Source organism: Ostrea edulis, chromosome 3 (genome assembly GCF_947568905.1).
Source record: "Ostrea edulis chromosome 3, xbOstEdul1.1, whole genome shotgun sequence".
In the NCBI taxonomy this organism is placed as follows: Eukaryota; Metazoa; Mollusca; class Bivalvia; order Ostreida; family Ostreidae; genus Ostrea; species Ostrea edulis.
In genome coordinates, this window is record NC_079166.1 from 20,906,996 (window position 1) to 20,927,568 (window position 20,573).

At 34.2% G+C, this 20,573-nt stretch overlaps 1 protein-coding gene across 1 annotated transcript in view; it reads right to left on the reverse strand.

Moving 5' to 3' along the window:
- The window catches only part of LOC125675242 (synaptonemal complex protein 1-like), a 58,007-nt gene that overhangs the window by 3,131 nt on the left and 34,303 nt on the right, over positions 1-20,573 (reverse strand). The window contains exons 17-30 of the mRNA XM_056157736.1: positions 17,917-18,020; positions 16,115-16,232; positions 14,847-14,917; positions 12,239-12,320; positions 11,703-11,828; positions 11,383-11,571; positions 9,956-10,159; positions 9,627-9,704; positions 9,283-9,351; positions 9,084-9,161; positions 7,014-7,085; positions 5,115-5,339; positions 3,047-3,277; positions 1,360-1,557 (exon numbers count right to left, since the gene is read on the reverse strand). Of these exons, the coding sequence (XP_056013711.1) occupies positions 1,360-1,557; positions 3,047-3,277; positions 5,115-5,339; positions 7,014-7,085; positions 9,084-9,161; positions 9,283-9,351; positions 9,627-9,704; positions 9,956-10,159; positions 11,383-11,571; positions 11,703-11,828; positions 12,239-12,320; positions 14,847-14,917; positions 16,115-16,232; positions 17,917-18,020 (1,845 nt within the window). The remainder of the gene's footprint in view (positions 1-1,359; positions 1,558-3,046; positions 3,278-5,114; positions 5,340-7,013; positions 7,086-9,083; positions 9,162-9,282; positions 9,352-9,626; positions 9,705-9,955; positions 10,160-11,382; positions 11,572-11,702; positions 11,829-12,238; positions 12,321-14,846; positions 14,918-16,114; positions 16,233-17,916; positions 18,021-20,573) is intronic.

Genomic DNA, 20,573 nt, shown 5'->3' on the forward strand with positions numbered 1-20,573 from the left:
ATAATTCATCTTAATTTTGCATATTCACAAATTGTAACTTTTAGATGACACATTTTACCCCCAAAATGCTTGAAATGTGAAAGATATAATAAATTAAACGAGGGCCTCCGTGGCCGAGTGGTTAGAGCATCGCGCTCAAAATCACACGGCCTCTCATCTCTGTCGGCGTGGGTTCGAATCCTGCTTGCGCCGGTAAGTGAGAAAGTTTCCCAGTTTACTTTCGGAAGGTCGGTGGTCTCTTCCCAGGTGCACTGTATCTGGGTTCTCTCTTCCACCAACAAAAACTGGGCGCCACCAGATAACTGAAAAATTGTTGAGTGTGGCGGAAAACATCAAATCAAAATCAAAAATAAATTAAACTTAGATCGATATCCATTTCTTTTGAAAAGTTCGTAAACAATAGCATACTACAATCTTTGTTTACAAAACAAATAATAAACTCTCTAAAATGAGTTTCTGTGATGATGTATAACCTTAATTTTCATTTCAAATCTTTCAAACACACTAGACAGTAGATTTTGATCATTAAAAGTGAAAAACAAAATTTTGGGTAAAATCGAGAATCAGTCCCTTTAACACAAATAGACAGACTTAAAAAATCATCGATGCAAGATTAAGTTCCATGCTGGTGAAATCAAGTCAATTACCTAAAAATATGAAGAACAACATGTCAAAATGATGCCAGGATGTTGTAAATATGCACTCCAGTTGCCATAAAATCTGAACCATAATGGTCAGACCTTTAACTTCTGAATTTAACTCAATTTTCTATCTCTCAATCACTCGAAGCTTTATCAAGGTCACTTGAAATTCGAGTGATTGAAAGTCACCTGTATATAAATCGATGAGTGCATCCCATATTGTTTGTTTCCTTTACAGGCCAAATGAAGTTTGTATATCAAAATTAAAAAAATTCTTTTCCTCAAAATATCAAATACCTAACATGTAGAATTAACGACACCCATTGTAAAGTATGCAAGAATTATTAGTTAATAAAAATTGCAAGATTTACAACGATCTAGTTTCAGGTTAACATTCAAGTTAATTAGTATGTAATTCTCTCTGAAGAAAAATGCAATTTTAAACTCTGGATAGGGGCCCATAAAATGTTGTGATCAAAGTAAAAATAAATTGTTCTGATGGCCCATTTAAGTCAAATCAAAGTTATATTTCCCTCTGAGTATAGCAGGTGATAACTGGTACTCATTATGTATCATAAAATTGTAGTTATAGTTTTATTTCATCTCAAACTATACTGTCTATAATTACAATAAAATTTTCATTCCATGTACATAATTCTTGTATTTTTTGTTTTTGTGAGCATGATCTAAATTTCGAACCTACGTGTAAAAGACTTACTTGTTTTAGAGGGGCGGGAGCTCTCGGTACACGATTTAACTGCAGCCTGTTTGGAGTTCTTGGGGTGCAGTATTCTTCCTCGCCATCACTGCCATAGTACAGAGCCCTATCTGGTGTTTTTACTTTTGGGGAAGGTTTCAGCAGCAATGGAGTTCTCTTTGGTGTGACAGATTTCAGCCTACTCTCTACTTCGTTTATCTGCAGAGAATAGCATTAAAAATTCTCTCCCATACACTCACAATAATGATACATGGAATTACAGCAACTTAAGCTTCATCATGATGATTGTACTTCGAATGAATCACTTAATGTTTATAAGTGATTTTTATTCCCTACCTATAGTTAGCACATAGAAACAAATATCAAAACAATAGGCCCATGGGCCACATCGCTCATCTGAGTCACCTTGGCCCTTAACTGAAGACTTTCCCTATATATTTCTATGTAAAAGTTTGATCCCCTATTGTGGCCCCAACCTACCATTGGGGGTCATGATTTGAACAAATTTAAATCTGCACTATGTCAGGAAGCTTTTATGTAAATCTAAGCTCTTCAGGCTCATTGGTTCTTGCGGCGAAGATTTTAACGATTTCCCTATATATATTTCTATGTAAAACTTTGATCCCCTATTGTGGCCCCATCCTACCCCCGAGGGCCATGATTTTAACAACTTCAATCTGCACTGTCAGGAAGCTTTCATGTAAATCAAAGCTCTTCTGGCTCATAGGTTCTTCAGAAGTATTTATAAAGATTTTCCTTATATATTTCTATGTAAAACTTTGATCCCCTATTGTGGCCCTATCCTACTCCTGGGGGCCATGTTTTGAACTAACTTGAATCTGCAATATGTCAAGAAGCTTTCATGTAAATCTCAGCTCTTCTGGCTCATTGGTTCTTGAGAAGAAGATTTTTAAATGATCCTACCCCAATTTTGCATTGTTGTGATTATCTCCCCCTTTGAAGGGGGCATGGCCATTCATTAGAACAAACTTGAAAGCCCTTCACCCAAGGATGCTTTTGGCCAAGTTTGGTTGAAATTGACTCAGTGGTTCTGGAGAAGATGAAAATGTGAAAAGTGTACAACAACGACGATCAGACAACGAACAAATTTTGATCAGAAAACTCACTTGAGCCTTTGGCTCAGGTGAGCTACATATGTAAAAAGGTAACTGTCCCTCATGGTGCTTCGCTAGTGTTTCTTTGTTTACTATAAGGGAATAGTACCCATACACAATCAAATGGAAAAAATACAATGATTGAACATTTTGTAGTGTCAATTGAGAAATTTCTTTTGTAATACCAATTGGCATTTATTTTAAAATTAACACTGAAAAAGTCATATTTTAATGAATACAAAAGTAGTCATCATTTAAAATTTTACAAAGGAGTGCCATTTTATTGACCTTTTACTTTCTATTCAAGAGGAAGTACCAAATCAGCTTGTACAACCTTTTATACAAAGAGTTCAGGTCAACCTTGTATTATGATGTTACAGGAAATTGTTGCTGGGCATTTTTTAGCCTCAAAGTTTGAAAAATATATATATATAGTAATTGACATTGAGAATTGGTACCAGTTACTATCCCAAGAAATAAATCCCTGTTCGCTAAACCATTTTCCCTGCAAATCATTTGGACTTTAGTATTCAGAATCCACTATGTTTTAATCAACATTAGTAATGACTTACCTCCAGTTCCATCATTTCCTCTGAGGAATCAGATCCATTCTCATCTTCATCATCTGAAGCAAAAACCACTCTTCTCTTTTTGATAACTGAATTTCCACTTTCTGTTTTCAAAATACTTCGTTGAGGAGTTTTCAGTACAGATGCCATAGGAGTGGTTGCATTGGGACTTGGTCTTTTGCCAACAGTTTCTTTGTTTAGATTTGGAGAAAACTTTGGTTTAGTGCACTGATTCTGTTGAAAATATAAATCTATCTATTATGATTTGAACACATTTCATATCATAATCATATACAGTAAAACATAGTTATAGCAAATCTCCTGGGTCAATGAAAAACAGTTCTGAATCATTATGATCAAATTTTGTAATATTAAATAAAATTTTATTATTTTCCATCTGACATAGTGAAATAATTTAAGCATCGATCAGTATGGATTTATTATAAGCGTGTACTGTACATTTGAAATTTGGTGTAGTATGCTAGATCGGATTGATTTGAACTCTTTTGATTTTATTTTTATATCATAATCACATGTGTGAAATGGCATTGGACCAAAGTTTTAAAAAAAAAAAAAATGCCTTCTCTTTACAAGTGTTTTAATATCTCTTCTAGATCTCAGTATTAAACATGCATGCATTTAAAATATAAACTTTAAGCCTCAAATATAAATTATGCTGCAAGACATGCATAAATCAATGTTCTGTGTAGCACATATAAATTGGGCTTTTTTTTCTATAAGGAATACAAAATTAAAAGTTGGGTAAACATGGAACTCTAAACATACAAGAGGTACATGTACATGTATATCTTTCTCATAGTTGCCAACATGGCTACCGGTATATACTTTTCTCCTATCACCCAGTGGTTCTTCCAAAACAGAGTGATTCTCTACATGTCTATTGGGTTCAAACAGCCCTTTAACATTCAGCTACATACAGCTGAAGAAGTTTTTCTACATCACTTGTTACATCCCATGTATACAAGGTGGGGCCGAGTGCATGTACATGTAGAATACACAAAATGAAAGAGAATTTTGTTAATTCTCAGCTTTATTTCAAGTGCCAACTTGCTGAAGATTTATGAATAGACAAAAATTCTATTTTACGTTATTGAAAAAAAAAAAAAAAAAAAAAAAAACCCTAGGGTTTTGCTAGTGCTGAAAAAAAAAAAATACATGGCACACAATATGAATTAAGAAAGAAATTGTTAAAATCCGTAGAATAGTCTCACAAATCGTAAGTTGAAGTTCATAAATTCATATTGACTAAGAATCAAAAATCATTTTTGTTCAAATGAAGAAAACCAAAATTCAGAGAGGGCTACATTATATTACAGCTATGAATCATCCTATGCAAATGCTTACAAACATTTAACAGTGTATTACTAATTTTATCACCAACATCATTTACATGTATATTCAAAACAGAAGAGGTCCCAATACTGGGTCTACATTATAATATTCAGATCATATTCAAGATATAGGGCTCACGGCGATTATATTCAGGATATACGGCTCACGACGGGTGTGACCGGTCGACAGGGGATGCTTACTCAGGACTCCTAGGCACCTGATCCCATCTCTAGTGTGTCCAGGGATCCGTGTTTGCCCAACTATCTATTTTGTATTGCTTATAGGAGTTATGAGATTAATCACTGTTCGTTATCTTCACCTTTCATTATGTAATGAGGGGAAACCAGTTTGTATATATTTTCAGTGTGGATAATTGAATTTTGATGTAAACCCTTGAGAGTACCCCTCTGAATACTTTTTGAGCATGAAACATTACTCTTTGTTTGATTTAGTACAGACATTGCCTGAATGCTACATGTAGTATAATTTTGAATGCTGGAAATACTAAGCAAATACTCATAATGCCGACTTTGCTCTTTGTCAATGCATGTGATTTTCATGGCTGCTAATGCTTACTGAAATGTCAACTTCTATGCTGGGTTTTATAAATCACACTGCACATGTCAATGCAGATTTATGTATACATCAGATCTTAGAGATTGTGCTACAGAGTACATGATACATGCAAGAGTAAAGCCATTTTCACTGTACAGATCACCTCTTTACTCAGTGGAGGGATCTTGGGTGTCATCCGTGCATTGTTGTTGGTTTTACTTTGGGCTATATCTCTGTTGGACATACTATGTGCCTTTGGTGTTGATGGGGTACTCTCCATTTCAGATTGTAAATTCGACTTTTTCTTCAGTTTCAAAGTTGTATTGTGCTCCCTTTTTTCAACTTTCATGTCTTTTATCTTTGTCATGAGTTCTTGAATTTCTGATTCCTGAATAAAATGAATATAACTATTTATTACATATTTAGTAATAATCATTATGATTCTGCACTGCGGATGATGTCACAATAGCCAACATTACAACTACCGGTCAGAAAACCAATATCACATAGCAGACCGGCGTGCAAAAATGCACATCAATTCAAGAAAAAAGAAGAAGCAAGTTTTATCTACAATTACTCAGAATTAGATTGATTACCTATCTGAAAATGTTCTATATCTCATATATATTCTTGTCATATATGTATTTACCTTTTAACTTAATAATAAGTAAGACTTCATTGTTTGTGATCAATACAATGTCAAATAAGTGTTGTGATTCTTGAATTTGTTGACAATGATTATAAGTTCCATTAAATTTTTGAAACTGCTATAATCAACATTGCTAAAAGAAAACATCCAAGTGCATGCAACAAATGTTTCTTCATCTACCTATAAAATGTATTTAAAATAAGAGGTACTGTGAGCAATGCTCACTAAGAATACCCCCCGCTTACCCCAATCTCCCAAAGGGTGTTGGTAATAGCTATAAACTACCTCTTTTCTGAGTGTAAAAAACAAATGGCATCACAAACCGAACCATATTGCTACTTCGATGTCCAGTGCACGTGACCTTTGACTTTTTGACCCCAAAATCGATAGGGAACATCTTCATCCCATGGGTAGTCCATATGTATGATATGGTGACTGTAGGTGGAAAGGGTAATGCTTTAGAGCCCGGAAACCATATTGCTACTTCAATGTCCAGTGCGCTTGACCTTTGACCCCAAAATCGATAGGGAACGTCTTCATCCCATGGGTAGTCCATATGTATGATTTGGTGACTGTAGGTGGAAAGGATAACGCTTTAGAGCCCGGAAACCATATTGCTACTTTGATGTCCAGTGCGCTTTACCTTTGACCCCAAAATCGATAGGGAACATCTTCATCCCATGGGTAGTCCATATATATGATATGGTGACGGTAGGTGGAAAGGATAATGCTTTAGAGCCCGGAAACCATAATGATTGCGTCTACAGACGGACGGACAGACAGACGGACAACCCGATTCCAGTATACCCCCCTCACAACTTGTTGCGGGGGGTATAAAAAACAAAAAAAGATTAATCCACATGTGAAAAATAAATTCAAAATCATCTCCAAGATCCAACATATCACATAAAGATTTCCCCCAAAACACTCTACTACATGTAGTCAGTATGTAAGTGTACATCATGGTGAATAGAATATCACATGCAACAATCCATATCACAATATCTATGAAATACATGTATGTGGATATCGTCTTGAAGTACGTGTGATATTTGGGCGAGGGTAAGAAAACAATATGTTCACGTTTTCAAATGGAGCCCAAATATCACACAGTATATTTCAAGACAGTTGTAATGTACTTGTTAGTTAATCCTAATACACACAGTGACACTATCGAGTCAAAGTTCCTACTGATAATTGCCAATTTCATGTTAGAAAAATAACATGCAGTGCTTCTGATGTCACAATGTCAACTTTGAAAAACATGATTATAATTCCCAATAAAATGGAACATGCAAGGCTATGGGGCCATTAACTGAATAAGGTAGTTGCAGGATAAATAAGAGCAAAGTACATTTCATGCATATAAATTTAATCAAAATACAAGATAAAAATGAATCTACAGTAACTTACCTTATCATTTAAGTCATTCTGAAATCTGCGGATTTTCTCTTTATATTCTTTGTTTTCTGTTTCCACTTCATTCTGAAAAACAAATAGCATCATTCATCAACTATCGCAACTATAAAACAAGGTAACAATGTTATTTTGTACATCATACATTAATTATTACGATCATAAAACGAAGTAACTATATTATCATCATTAACTATTAACTATGTTAAACCTTTGCAAATCTAACTAATTACCTATTTTCTATGTTCAACCTTAGCATCTTTAACTATTACATAACTACGTGTATGTTAAACCTTAGCATCATTCATTAACTATTCCATGACTATGTTAAACCTTAGCACCATTCATTAACTATTACATGATTATGTTCAACCTTGGCATCATTCATTACCTGTTACATAACTAACCTTAGCATCATTTATTAACTGTTACATAACTATGTTAAACCTTAGCACCATTCATTAACAGTTACATGACTATGTTAAACCTTAGCACCATTCATTAACAGTTACATGATTATATTAAACCTTGGCATCATTCATTAACTGCTACATAACTAATCTTAGCATCATTTATTAACTGTTACATAACTATGTTAAACCTTAGCATCATTCATCAACTATTACATGATTATGTTAAACCTAAGCATCATTCATTAACAGTTACATGATTATGTTAAACCTTGGCATCATTCATTAACAGTTACATAACTAGTTAAACCTTAGCATCATTCGTCAACTATTACATGATTATGTTAAACCTAAGCATCATTCATTAACAGTTACATGATTATGTTAAACCTTGGCATCATTCATTAACAGTTACATAACTATGTTAAACCTTAGCATCATTTATGAACTGTTACATAACCATGTTAAACCTTAGCATCATTCATCAACTATTACATGATTTATATGTTAAACCTTGGCATCATTCATTAACTATTACATAACTATGTTAAACCTAAGCATCATTCATTAACAGTTACATAGCTATGTTAAACCTTAGCATCATTCGTCAACTTTTACATGATTATGTTAAACCTTAGCATCATTCATCAACTATTACATGATTTATATGTTAAACCTTGGCATCATTCATTAGCTATTACATAACTATGTTAAACCTTAGCATCATTCATTAACAGTTACATAACTATAAAGCAAGGTAACTGTTATTTTGTAGCACTATTCATTAACTATTATAATTACAACAAGAGGTACTGTGAGCAATGCTCACTAAGAATACCCCCGCTTACCCCAATCTCCCAAAGGGTGTTGTTAATAGGTATAAATTACCTCTTTCCTGAGTGTAAAAATAAGGTATGCCTTTGTAGAAGAAAATGGAAGATATAGTCCGAACACAAATCCATGGCATAAACCTACAATTTTGACCTTGAGATCAAAGGTCAAGGTCAAAAGGAGTTCATGAATGTACATGAATTATAGTCTCATAGTGATACACCCATGTCTTATGGTATGACTATGTCAAAACCCTATAATCAATTTTGACCTTGAGGTCAAAGTTCAAGGTCATATAGAGGTCATGAAGGTACCTGACACATCGCCTCATGATGATACACTCATTTGTCAAATATGGTATGCCTATGCCAAAGAACAAAGAAGTCATGGCCCTGACACGAATCCATTGTAAAAAACCTTTAATTTTGACCTTGAGGTCAAGGTCATATGGAGGTCATGAAGGAACATGACACATCATCTCATGGTGATACACTCATGTGTCAAATATGGTATGCCTATGTCAAAGAACAAAGAAGTTATGGCCCTGACACGAATCCATTGTAAAAAACCTTTAATTTTGACCTTGAGGTCAAGGTCATATAGAGGTCATGAAGGTACTCAACACATCGTCTCATGGTGATGCCTAAGTCAAAGAACAAAGAAATTATGGTCCGGACACGAATCTGCACAGACAGACAGACGGATGGACGGACAGAGTAATTCCTATATACTCCCCTGAACTTCGTTCAGGGGTATAACTATAAAATGAGGTAATCATGTCATTTTGTAAGCTCAAGAAAATAATTCAGATATTTAGAAATATTACTTTCTCTCCTTGATGTGATTCCACATCTTTCTTCAACATGTTTATCGCAGCCTGTAATTGGGAGATTTGTGCATCTCTCTGTGAAAGAAAAAAAAAACATAAAAAGAAGTTACACACTACACAAAATAATTGATAATAAACTTTATCATAGTTTTTTAATTACAATACAGATATCTTCAACAGTACAATGTGTAAATACCTCTTCAATGCTAACTTCAAACTCTTTAACTTTACAGTATAAATCTTCATTTTCCTTTCGTAAAGATATCTTTAAAAATTAAAAAGAAACATATCATTTAATAAAACTGAAAGGAACACAGCTGCATTCTTTTATATATGGCAGTTGATATCTCTTTCTTTCTCTGATCTCTCTCTCTCCCTAAAATCATGTTCCTGTCATGACATACAAACATAATATATCAAATTATAGAAAATAAAAGAGAAATCTGAAAAATATTAATGTATTTTTCTTTCTTAATCTACTCATACACATGCAATTACCTGACTTACCTCTAGCATTACTATGCTGTTTTTCTGACTTACCATATTCTTGTTTGAATTACCCAGGAGATTTTGGACTTCCTCTATCTCATTTCGGAGCTCCAGTATTTGGGCATCACTCTGTAATTCACAAATATTTGATCACTATAGCAACACATGATTTCTTACTGTATCATGTCTCATGGCTATATTTTGTAACTATTGAGAGCTAGGGGTTGTACATGAAACAAAATGGTCAATCAAATAAAAGTATTGACATATGCATTCCCATGTTGGCATATAGTTAAAATTATGCTAAGCGACAAACAGAAAACTTTATTATAAACAGTAACTAATACAAAGACTTAGTAATACAAATTCCAGGGTGAGACCTCCGATTTTGATTTATCCATATTTCTGCTAATATCTGTCTTTAGTCTCTCTATTTCCCTGTCCTTGTCTTCCACAACATTGGCATTTGTTTGATGAAATTTCTCCATGGTTGCCATGAGTTCTTGTATTTCATGTTCGCACTTTTTCTCCGTTCCCTCCTTTTTCTTGACCATATCATCGAACTGTTTCTTCACGTCCTGAGTCTAATACATAAATATCATTGTGCAAGTCTAGAGTTCTTCCAACAGAAATGATAAAAATGGTCATAAATTTTATATGTCTGATTCTGCTTCAATACAATCCAAGAGAAAAGTATTGATCATGCCTGGTATGTACTGTAACACCAGCCAGCTAAAGGTTCAGCAAAGACTATTTTATTCAGTATTGATCATGCCAGGTATTTACTGTAACACCAGCCAGCTTAAGGTTCAGTGGTGACTATTTTATTCGGTATTATCATGTATATGAATGTTATTTTCTTTTTATTCTTAGTATATCTTCATCTTATTTCATTTCAATTTTCTTTAAGAATGGGTTTCAATATACTTTTAAATACAATTTAGTCATTCCAATTGGCTGCTCAGAAGCATTTGATAAAAGAAAAGATGTTACTAAGACATATATGCATCTACCATGCCCCCCCCCCCCCCCCCCCCCCCCCCCCCCCCCCGATAACAGTACTGCCGGCAGGTAACAATGTAAAAATAGTTAGCTGCACAGAAAGATTGTGTGTATGGTTCACCTTTTGTAAGCATTTATTGAAACACTGATTAAAAATCGATGTCGAATATGATAAAGAAAGATGTTTGCTGATATGAGTAAAACTAGATTTGACAGACTCTACTGAGAAATATTCAGAAAGTACGCACAGGATTGTGAAACGATCTGTGAACCTTTACAAAACATTTCTTGCCCAGAGTAAAGTGGAAGGAAAGTTATTGAATTCTGAATGAAAATTCTGCATTTTTTTCACTTCCATTCAGAATTAGGAGAAAGTTTGAAAGTGAGTTAACCTCAGAACATAAAACATGGAAAATTCCAAATATATAAAAGGAAACTAGTAAAATAGATTAAATCTTATCAATAGATTCAGGGTTTAATGAACAATATCTTTCAACTGCATTCTTAAAACGAAACATTTAATATAATGAAAATAATGGTCCTTCGTGGGGTAACAATTTCACACATTACCTTTAAAAAAGTATGATATTTTCATAATATGAGGAGCATACATATGTTATCTAAGACATATCACTAAGTCTTACTTTATGCAACTATCAATTAATACGAATACTTTTTTTTTACTGCATGGAACAGTGTATTTACCACGTTTATCTCTGCTGGACATCTGCAGTAAAGATCAACCATGCACCACATTAATAACATACTATTCTCCATTACGAAATTGATTAACTTCACACATTACCTCCTTCTTTGATTTTTCAGACAAAAGTTTCTCCTTTTCCATACTAGCCCTCAATTCCTCACACACTGACTGTAATTCCTGTATTTCTTTCTGACATTTTTCCTTCTCCTCCAACAGTTCTCGGAGGTCTCTGTCCTTGGTCTCAGTCGCTTTTGTTTGTGAAGTTAACTTGGATTTGAGACTTTTGATCTAATATGATTTGAATAACAAGATGGATTGAACAAAATTATTCTATTTGGTTAGAGAATGCCTAGAATGTCAAATATGTCTACTTTTACTCTGTAGTATTAGAGAACACATCAGCTTTTCAATAGTTATACCTCCTTTTCCAATTCCTTTGAATGTTTATTCTTATTAGAGAGATCATCTTTTAAATTTTTCAATTTCAATTCCAGCTTGTCTGTCTCCTTTGTCATACTCTTTAATTCTCCATTGTAATTCTGATCCTGTAAATAAAAAAATTAAAAAATCTATATAGTCAAAATCAGGATATTTTCTCAACTAATCTTATTAGAATTACCAAAATTGTTCCAAAGTCTTTTTCATATTGTTATACAAGTTATATTACTCTCAGTTAACATGTACCAACCAGACTAACTTTTCAACTGGCTACGAATAACAGACACCCCCCCCCCCCCTCCCCTCCCCAGTATGAAAATAGAAATTAACAGTAAAATTTGTTATTGCGAACTTCCAGGCCCAGTGAAAAACAGTTTTTTATTACCAAATTTTGTTCAAATAGAATTTTCCTTATTTTCCTATCATAATGGAATAAAAGTCACTTTACAATAAGCAAGATTTGTTATATGCCTGTCTGTTATAGCACGTTTTACTGCACATTGAGCATGTTGAGTACCTGCTCTTCCTTCTCTGATTTTAACATTTCATTTTCTTGCAGTGCTGTTTCCAGTTCTTTTTCAGCATGCTGAAGTTTCTCTCTATCAAAAAGAAAAAAAGAAAAGAAACCCTGAGTTTTCAAATCAATAAATTACATTTAGACAAAATCGATCATGAAGTGGTGAACAAGCGCTAATTCAACACCAACAAGAGACCCACAGGCCTTATTGGTCACCTGAGTACTAGTGAAAAGTATCACTACTCCCAAGGGCTATGAAACCTAGAAAAAAATTTCCTGTTCTCAATATCTAAGCTAAATTCTAATGTTCACCAACAGTATAAAACAAGATGTGTTCTTAAAATTTCAATGCCCTCAAAAATGCATGCACTGGTAAGAACCCCTACCCAGGGGATCATGAAATTCACAATTTTAGTAGAGGCCTTCCTGCTCTACATCACTATGCATTTAGTTTTTCTTAAACATGTCCTATTCTTGAGAAGTAGATTTTTGAAAATTGGTCAATATTGGGCAGTTTCCCTAGGGCACCAGGGGTGCAGGAGTCCTGAAATTTACAATTTATGTCCCAAAGATGCTTCATACCAAATTTGAAAAGAATTGGAATAGTATCTATCAAGAACAAGTTAAAAAATGTTCAATTGTTAATGAACGACGACGGATGACAACCAACCAACTATAAACCATTAACTCAGGTGACCTAAAAATTGCATTAAACAGTCTCTGCATCCTCTTTGCTCAAATACAACACAAATTGAGCATCAAATGTACATTTATATCTGCCCATTTCCAATCATTTTAATCTTACAATTCATGTATTATATAGTTTATGTAGTATACTCTATATAACAAGCAAAATCTGCAGAACTATATTCAATATCTAAGTTACCTCAAATAAATTACACTACCAGTGTACTTGTTTTCAGTGGTTGTAAGTAGAACATGTATCAGACAATTATTGATGAATATTAAAATGAAATAGAGATCTTCGTCTCTGGTGATTTACTGTGTTCAGTTCCATCTGAAACTCGTTCACAATTTTTGCATCAACAAAACATTTCTCTAGCCAGCTAGAGGTTCAGCAGCCATACTTATATTATTCTATGTTATCATGTAATTTTGTTTTATTTTCATCTTATTTCATTTTACTTAAGAATAGTCATTTCAGAAACCACATACCCTCTAGCATCTGTAAATATTCTCACCACTAAAACCAATCCCCTGAGAATCCCTTACTTGGTGAAACGTCCGACTTATACCCCTACCATTTGAGGTTTACTCTTTTATAATTTCTTAAAAAATATTTCCGATTGGACTTTACCTGGATAACGTCAAATGCCAAGGCTAGCTCAGCTGTGTTAATAATGAATAGGTAATATGTTGCATTTGTTTTCTTGTGGGGTGGATAATTAATTGTTCAACTGGTCAATTGAACCCTCCCCTCCTGCTGTGCTTTTTTTCATTACAATATTCGACTACACTCAATTCAAAGACTTGTTTAGACTTGACAATGAGACAGTAATGTTGAGAATAAAATTTAAAGATATATATGCCAAAAATTGATCAAATTATCTTTATTTATCAAAATGTATGCTTTGCGTCAAGTGACTGAAAATTGTGATGATTATGGGGTGGATCGTGCTCCATGTAGTTAGTGACTGCGAAACATTGTTATGGACGAGAAATTTGTCTCATAAATGTACACGTACATCTATCTTTACATGATGAAATTTTTTTTCATCTATACAAAAACTTTAAAAAATTGCTAAAACGCATCAAAGATGCATCTGGCCCAGTTGCAGTTTGGAAAATTATGCACGTTTGCATTCACAAAGTAAAAACATGCACGTATTTAATATAGTTTATAAGTATGAAGCTTTGAATGGCTGCAAGAGGTATTTAATGTGATAATGACCTTGACCTTTGGATTTTAAAAGCAACATGAATCTTTAATGTCATCAGGATTTGAAGTCTGATAAACATGCACCAGTAAGTACATGTATAAAAGTTAGAGGCAAGCTCAAATCTACAGTATATAGTGAAAAAGAGACCTTGACCTTTTGACCTCAAAATAAATAGGAACCTTCCTCTTTTGGATGTGATCAAAATATGCAAGTCTGACAAAGACGAACCCAGTAGTACAAAAGTTAGACACTGGACGAGTTCAAATCTATGGCATTTAGTGACAAAGTGACCTTGACCTCAAAATAAATAGGAACCTTTCTCTTTTGGATGTGATAATGTTCTATAAGTCTCACAAAGATGCACCAAAAAGCTAATTGTGGACGCCGCCCGACTGGACACCCATCCTTCTCCAATTTAAAAGTTGAGATTTGCTACGCAACTCGGCTAAAAATCTTTTTATCTTTGCAAGATAAAGTTCCGTGTTCTTAAAATTAAGTCAATTACATGTACCTAAAATATGAAGGACATGTTAAAACAATGCCAGGATGTTGTAATTATACACCAGTTGCTATAAAATCTGAACCATAATGATAGGACCTTTAATTTCTGGATTTGACTCAAATTTCGATCTCTCGAACTTTTATCAATTTAAGGTCCCTTGAACTTCCGAGTTATGAAGAATCACGTGTACAATATTGTCACTTACTCATACTCTTTCTCAATTGCTTTTAATTTCTCTATCTGTTTCTGTGAGCTATCTTCCTTCTTTGACTTGACCTGCAAATAATATATGTAGCTTAAAAGCCAAGCATTGTAATTGGTGATGTTTTTTGTAGAGGTTGAGGGAGAAAAGTATAGTAGTTAGGGCTATATGGACTGTGGATATGTATATTGGCCTGGATAGCTCAGTGGTTAAAGCACCTGACTAGTAATGCAGGGGTCTGGATAGCTCAGTGGTTAGAGCACCTGACAAGTAATGCACGGGTCTGGGTTCGATTTCCAGCCCAAACCCAAAATGATTTCCTCTCCGACATTACATTTTATAAGCAGTGCTCATTTTCATTTGTTTGTTGATTCAGTGTATACCACTGAAATCGCAATAAAAGACACCACAAAGTCTTCCACATCAGCTTCATTCTTGGATATTTTATTGAACATGAATATTGGCAGCAGGCTGACAGCTCAGCTTTGTGGTAAGAGGGATGACTTTAAATTCAGCTTCTCCATTGTCAACTTTCCATGTTTATGTTGTAATATTTCATTATCACCTGGATGTAGTATTTATGTCTCTAAACTGATTCAATATGCAAGAGCACGTTCTGCATGTGATCAGTGTTTAAATCAAATCAGGCTATTGGTAGATGATAGATGTTTCAACAGTCTCATTTGAAGTCGACATTTCGCGAATTCAATGGTCCTTGTAACAATCTAATTTGCATACAACCTGTCATTGGGTCGAATGCTGTCCGGCTGATATTTCTTACCAGTTGTTTAGCCATTCTTTGCATACTAGTTTGCCTGATCAAGATATAGGGCTCAAGTCCGGCGTGACTGGTCGGCAGGGGATGCTTACTCCTTATGGGTGTCTGATCCCGCCTCAGGCATATCTGGGAGTCTGTGTTTGCCCTACTCTTTAATTTTGCATTCTTTATAGATATTATGGGATTGATCACCTTTTGTCATCTTCAATTTTTCAAGAAGAAGTATTTCAAGCACACATGAATACATGTGTAGGAGAAAGGATATAATAGTACTACTTTTCCTTTATGATTCCCATGAAAGACCTTGACCTTTGACAATCAGGATTTTCAAGTATCCCACCAAAGGGAACATGTATACCAAGTTTAATTATCCTAACCTTATTAGGTCCTTTTTATCCTTCCCACAGTGCTGATGGATCAACATACTATTCCCTTCCCTAAATTCATCTTTCAAAAGTGAAACAGAAATACAGTTAAAATGCAGTGTCTTTACCTTGATTTCCTGTAGCAATTGCTTTATCTCAGCTTTGTAGTCTTCAATTGCAGTGTTTAGCTTTGCTAACTGCTCTTCATCTTCTTTAATGTTAATTTGTAAATGTTCATTTAACTTCCTGAAAATAATTTCAAATTAATTCTAATATGGATTCAAAGGCCAGTAAGTTACATAAGCATGTATAATTTACACTGAACAACTTCCAGTATTATCTGCTCCATAAAGCATTAATGATGATTATAATGTTCTCTAAACTACATGTAGAGTAGCTTGCAATAACAAGAAGCCCATGGGCCACATCGCTCACCTGAGTCACCTTGGTCCATATCAGAAGACTTTCCATATATATTTGCATGTAAAACCGTAGTCCCTATTATGGCCCCAACATACCCCTGGAGGCCATGGTTTTTACAAACTTGAATCTACACTATGTCAGAGAGCTTTCATGTAAATGTGAACTTCTTTGGGCCAATGGTTCTTGAGAAGAAGATTTTTAAAGATTTTCCCTATATATTTCTATGTAAAACTTTGATCCCCTATTGTGGCCCAATCCAAACCCTGGGGGCCATGATTTGAACAAACTTGAATCTGCATTATGTCAGGAAGCTTTCATGTAAATTTCAGCTTTTCTGGCTCAGTGGTTCTTGTGAAAAAGAATTTTAAAGATTTTCCCTATAAAACTTTGATCCCCTATTGTGGCCCCATCATACCCCCAGGGGCCATGATTTGAACAAACTTGAATCTGAATTATGTCAGGAAGCTTCATGTAAATTTCAGCTTTTCTGGCTCAGTGGTTCTTGAGAAGAAGATTTTTCCTATATATTTGTATATAAAACTTTGATCCAATATTGAGGCCCCCATCATACTCCCAGGGGCCATGATTTGAACAAACTTGAATCTGCATTATGTCAGAAAGCTTTCAAGTAAATCGCAGCTTTTCTGGCTCAGTGATTCTTGAGAAGAAGATTTTTTCTATATATTTGTAGGTAAAATTTTGATCCCCCTATTGTGGCCCCATCATACACCGAGGGGCCATGATTTGAACAAACTTGAATCTGCATTATGCCACGAAGCTTTCAAGTAAATCTCAGCTTTTCTTGCTCAGTGGTTCTTGAGAAGAAGATTTTTAAAGATTTTTCCTATATATTTGCATGTATAACTTTGATCCCCTATTGTGGCCCCATCCAAACCCCGGGGGCCATGATTTGAACAAACTTGAATTTGCATTATGTCAGAAAGCTTTCATGTAAATCTCAGCTTTTTTGGCTCAGTGGTTCTTGAGAAGAAGATTTTTAAAGATTTATCCTATATATTTGTATGTAAAACTTTGATCCCCTATTGTGGCCCCATCCAACCCCTGGGGACCATGATTTGAACAAACTTGAATCTGCACTATATAAGGAAGCTTTCATCTAAATCTCAGCTTTTCTGGCCCAGTAGTTCTTGAGAAGATTTTTTAATGACCCTACTCTATTTTTACCTTTTCTTGATTATCTCCACTTGGAAGGTGGCCTGGCCCTTTATTTTAACAATGAAGAATTCCCTTTACCTAAGAATGCTTTGTTCTAACTTTGGTTGAAATTGGCAAAGTGGTTTTTGAGAAGAAGTCAAAAATGTTAAAAGTTTACAGACGGCCGGACGCCGGACTACGGGTGATCAGAAAAGCTCACTTGAGCTAAAAAAAACTACCATTACACAAGTAACTTGGTTCAGAAAAGACTTTTCAAAGGTAACAACTAAAAGTTCATTAATTATCAAACTTGACTACATGGGAACTATTACATATCTTTCAACTCAGATACCTTTCATCTTTCAGCTTTTCAGAAACCTTTTCTAGTTCTTCAGACTGTTCTGTGCACACAACCATTTTCTCAGCAAATGATTTCTTTATTTCTTGAAATTTTGACTACAAAGCAATGTGATTAAAATACATTCAACATGTTATATACATAATTTTATTGCACATGAGGCAGGGAAAAAAGTGTGAATCTAGTTTCCCAACCTACATGTATCCTATTTTTCGATCACTGACCCTAATTTTTTAAAGCCTGGGGTAAGGACTCAATGTACGTAATTAAAATCTGCCGTTGCTTGATCATACTAAGAAATTCAAGATGTCAACAAGAGAGGTTTGTAAAACACACATGCCTCCAATGGTGCAAAATTGAAAAGAGTTATACACATGCATAATTTGATTGATAGTAGTATCACCAATTCGAAATATTGAGCAGACAATATCCTCCAATGTCAGGAGTGGATTGACCAAGTGATCTAAAATTCAATAGGGTTCAACTAATCATTATACTGTACCAGTGTACCAGGTTTGGTGTCACTCAAGCAAATAATTCATAAAATATAGGAGACAATATATTACTATGTCCAGTTTAACCATTTACCTTTAACCATATGACCTCAAAATCAATAGGGGTCATATTCTCCTGAAGATGTAACAGTGTACCAAATTTGATGTCTGTCAAGAAAAGGGTTTTCAAGATATTGAGTGGACAGTATATTCCTATGTCCAATTTGACCCTTGACCTTTGACAATGTGACCTCAAAATCAATAGAGGTCATCTTCTCCTGAAGAAGTACAAGAATGTTTTGGTGTGAAAAGGGGGTGTGCATTATATACCACAATAGGTTTTCGACTTTACTTTCCAGGTGGAACTCGACGGTTAAGTAATGTTTCACTCAGAGGCATAGCCTTCATAGATATTGTACGCTTTTTCACTTTGTTCATCTATTTAAAAGCAAAAACATCGACTATTTACCTATTATAAGTTTCATGAAGAAATTATTGAGTATGTTAAAACTTAAATGCTATGAAATATCATACTTTACTGAAATTAACATGATGATTACCCGAGTATTTCCTCGAGAAATATTCAGTGTAGATTACTGCGCATGCGACGTAGAAAGTCAAGATGACTCAAAAATATAGCTGCACGGTTTGCAAATTCTTATTCTTTATTTCCATGAAGATATTCAGTGAAAATTACCAAAAACTAAGTGTAAAGTTCAGGTTACCATTTAGTCAAAATTTTGCTGCGTACTCATATACACATGAAGTATAGTGTTTATAGTTACTGTATTTCAAGCCCAAAATAGGACGGTGTGTATTTAAACACAACTGCGCATTATATTCTGCAAATTAAGGTATATCCCACTAAAGTTTTGTTACGGTATTTTCCTCCAAAAGGAGAATAAATATCACTTCGCAATAAGTATGAATTCGTTATGAATGTGTTCATTATAAACATGTTTTACTGTACTAGGAACCACACAATGCTTTTGGCCTAATGAACAAATGCACCATATATGAATGTGTATATATATATATATATATAAAGCACTAGAATGACCAACGACATGAACAATTGGAATTGTCAAATTTTTGGGACAACCTATCCCTTCGTCACAGGTTGTCCCGAAAATTTGACAATTCCAATTGTTCATGTCGTTGGTCATTCTAGTGCTTTATATAATTATTTTCCCTGACCATTGTATCTATTTAATATAGATCCGACATTTTTGGATACTGAATGTTGTAGGTTCTTCAGTGCTTTATATATATATATATATATATATATATATATATATATATATCCAAATTGTGTTTTTAAAAAAAATCACAGTGTCCGGTATAAAATATTAAAAGAAATAGAATAAACAGTACACAAAGTTAAAAATTTAACGCAAGCGCTTTCATTTTATAATCCTCAGGCGTTACATTTTAAAAATAGTTTTGAAATGGTTTGACGTCATAAAGGCGTATATATATATATATATATGTGTGTGTGTTAGGGCTGTGCGGTGCACCGAAAATTTCGGTGCACCGCGATTCATACCATTCGATTCGATGCACAGATTACAAATTCCGGATTTCGGTTCGGTTCGGTTTAGATTTTACTTACACCAAAACAACAAATATGGCGTCCGAGTGATGTTGAAAACATGTGGTTTTTTATGCAACGGAGATTTAAATCACTACTGTGTTAAAAGTTAGCATTTTCACCACTCAGATACCAACAGAATATGGTCCGTAAGATCATTGCAGTTTATCTTTACATGACATATATCATTTCTGTCAGCGGTGGAGTGAAATCAACATCGTAGGTAATGACTCAGATTTGACAGTTAACATGAGAGAAGTAAATCAATAAAGGAGAGATTTTCAAAGACTCTCAATTGATAGAATTGTTGAATTTTTGGATATCAATGAAAACAATATCATATACATTTTAGATTCACTATAGATTTGTTTAATAATCCAAAACTTATGCAGCACATTAATATAACAAATTTTGATAGACTGTCAGTGTTTTCTTTTTTCTATCAAAGTTATAAAATGCCATTATGAATAGAATGATGTTTACCAATGACAACATATAGTTATATAACTTGAATTAAATCAAATCAAATATGCTACTCATTAAAATTGTTAATTTTTGTGGTGTCA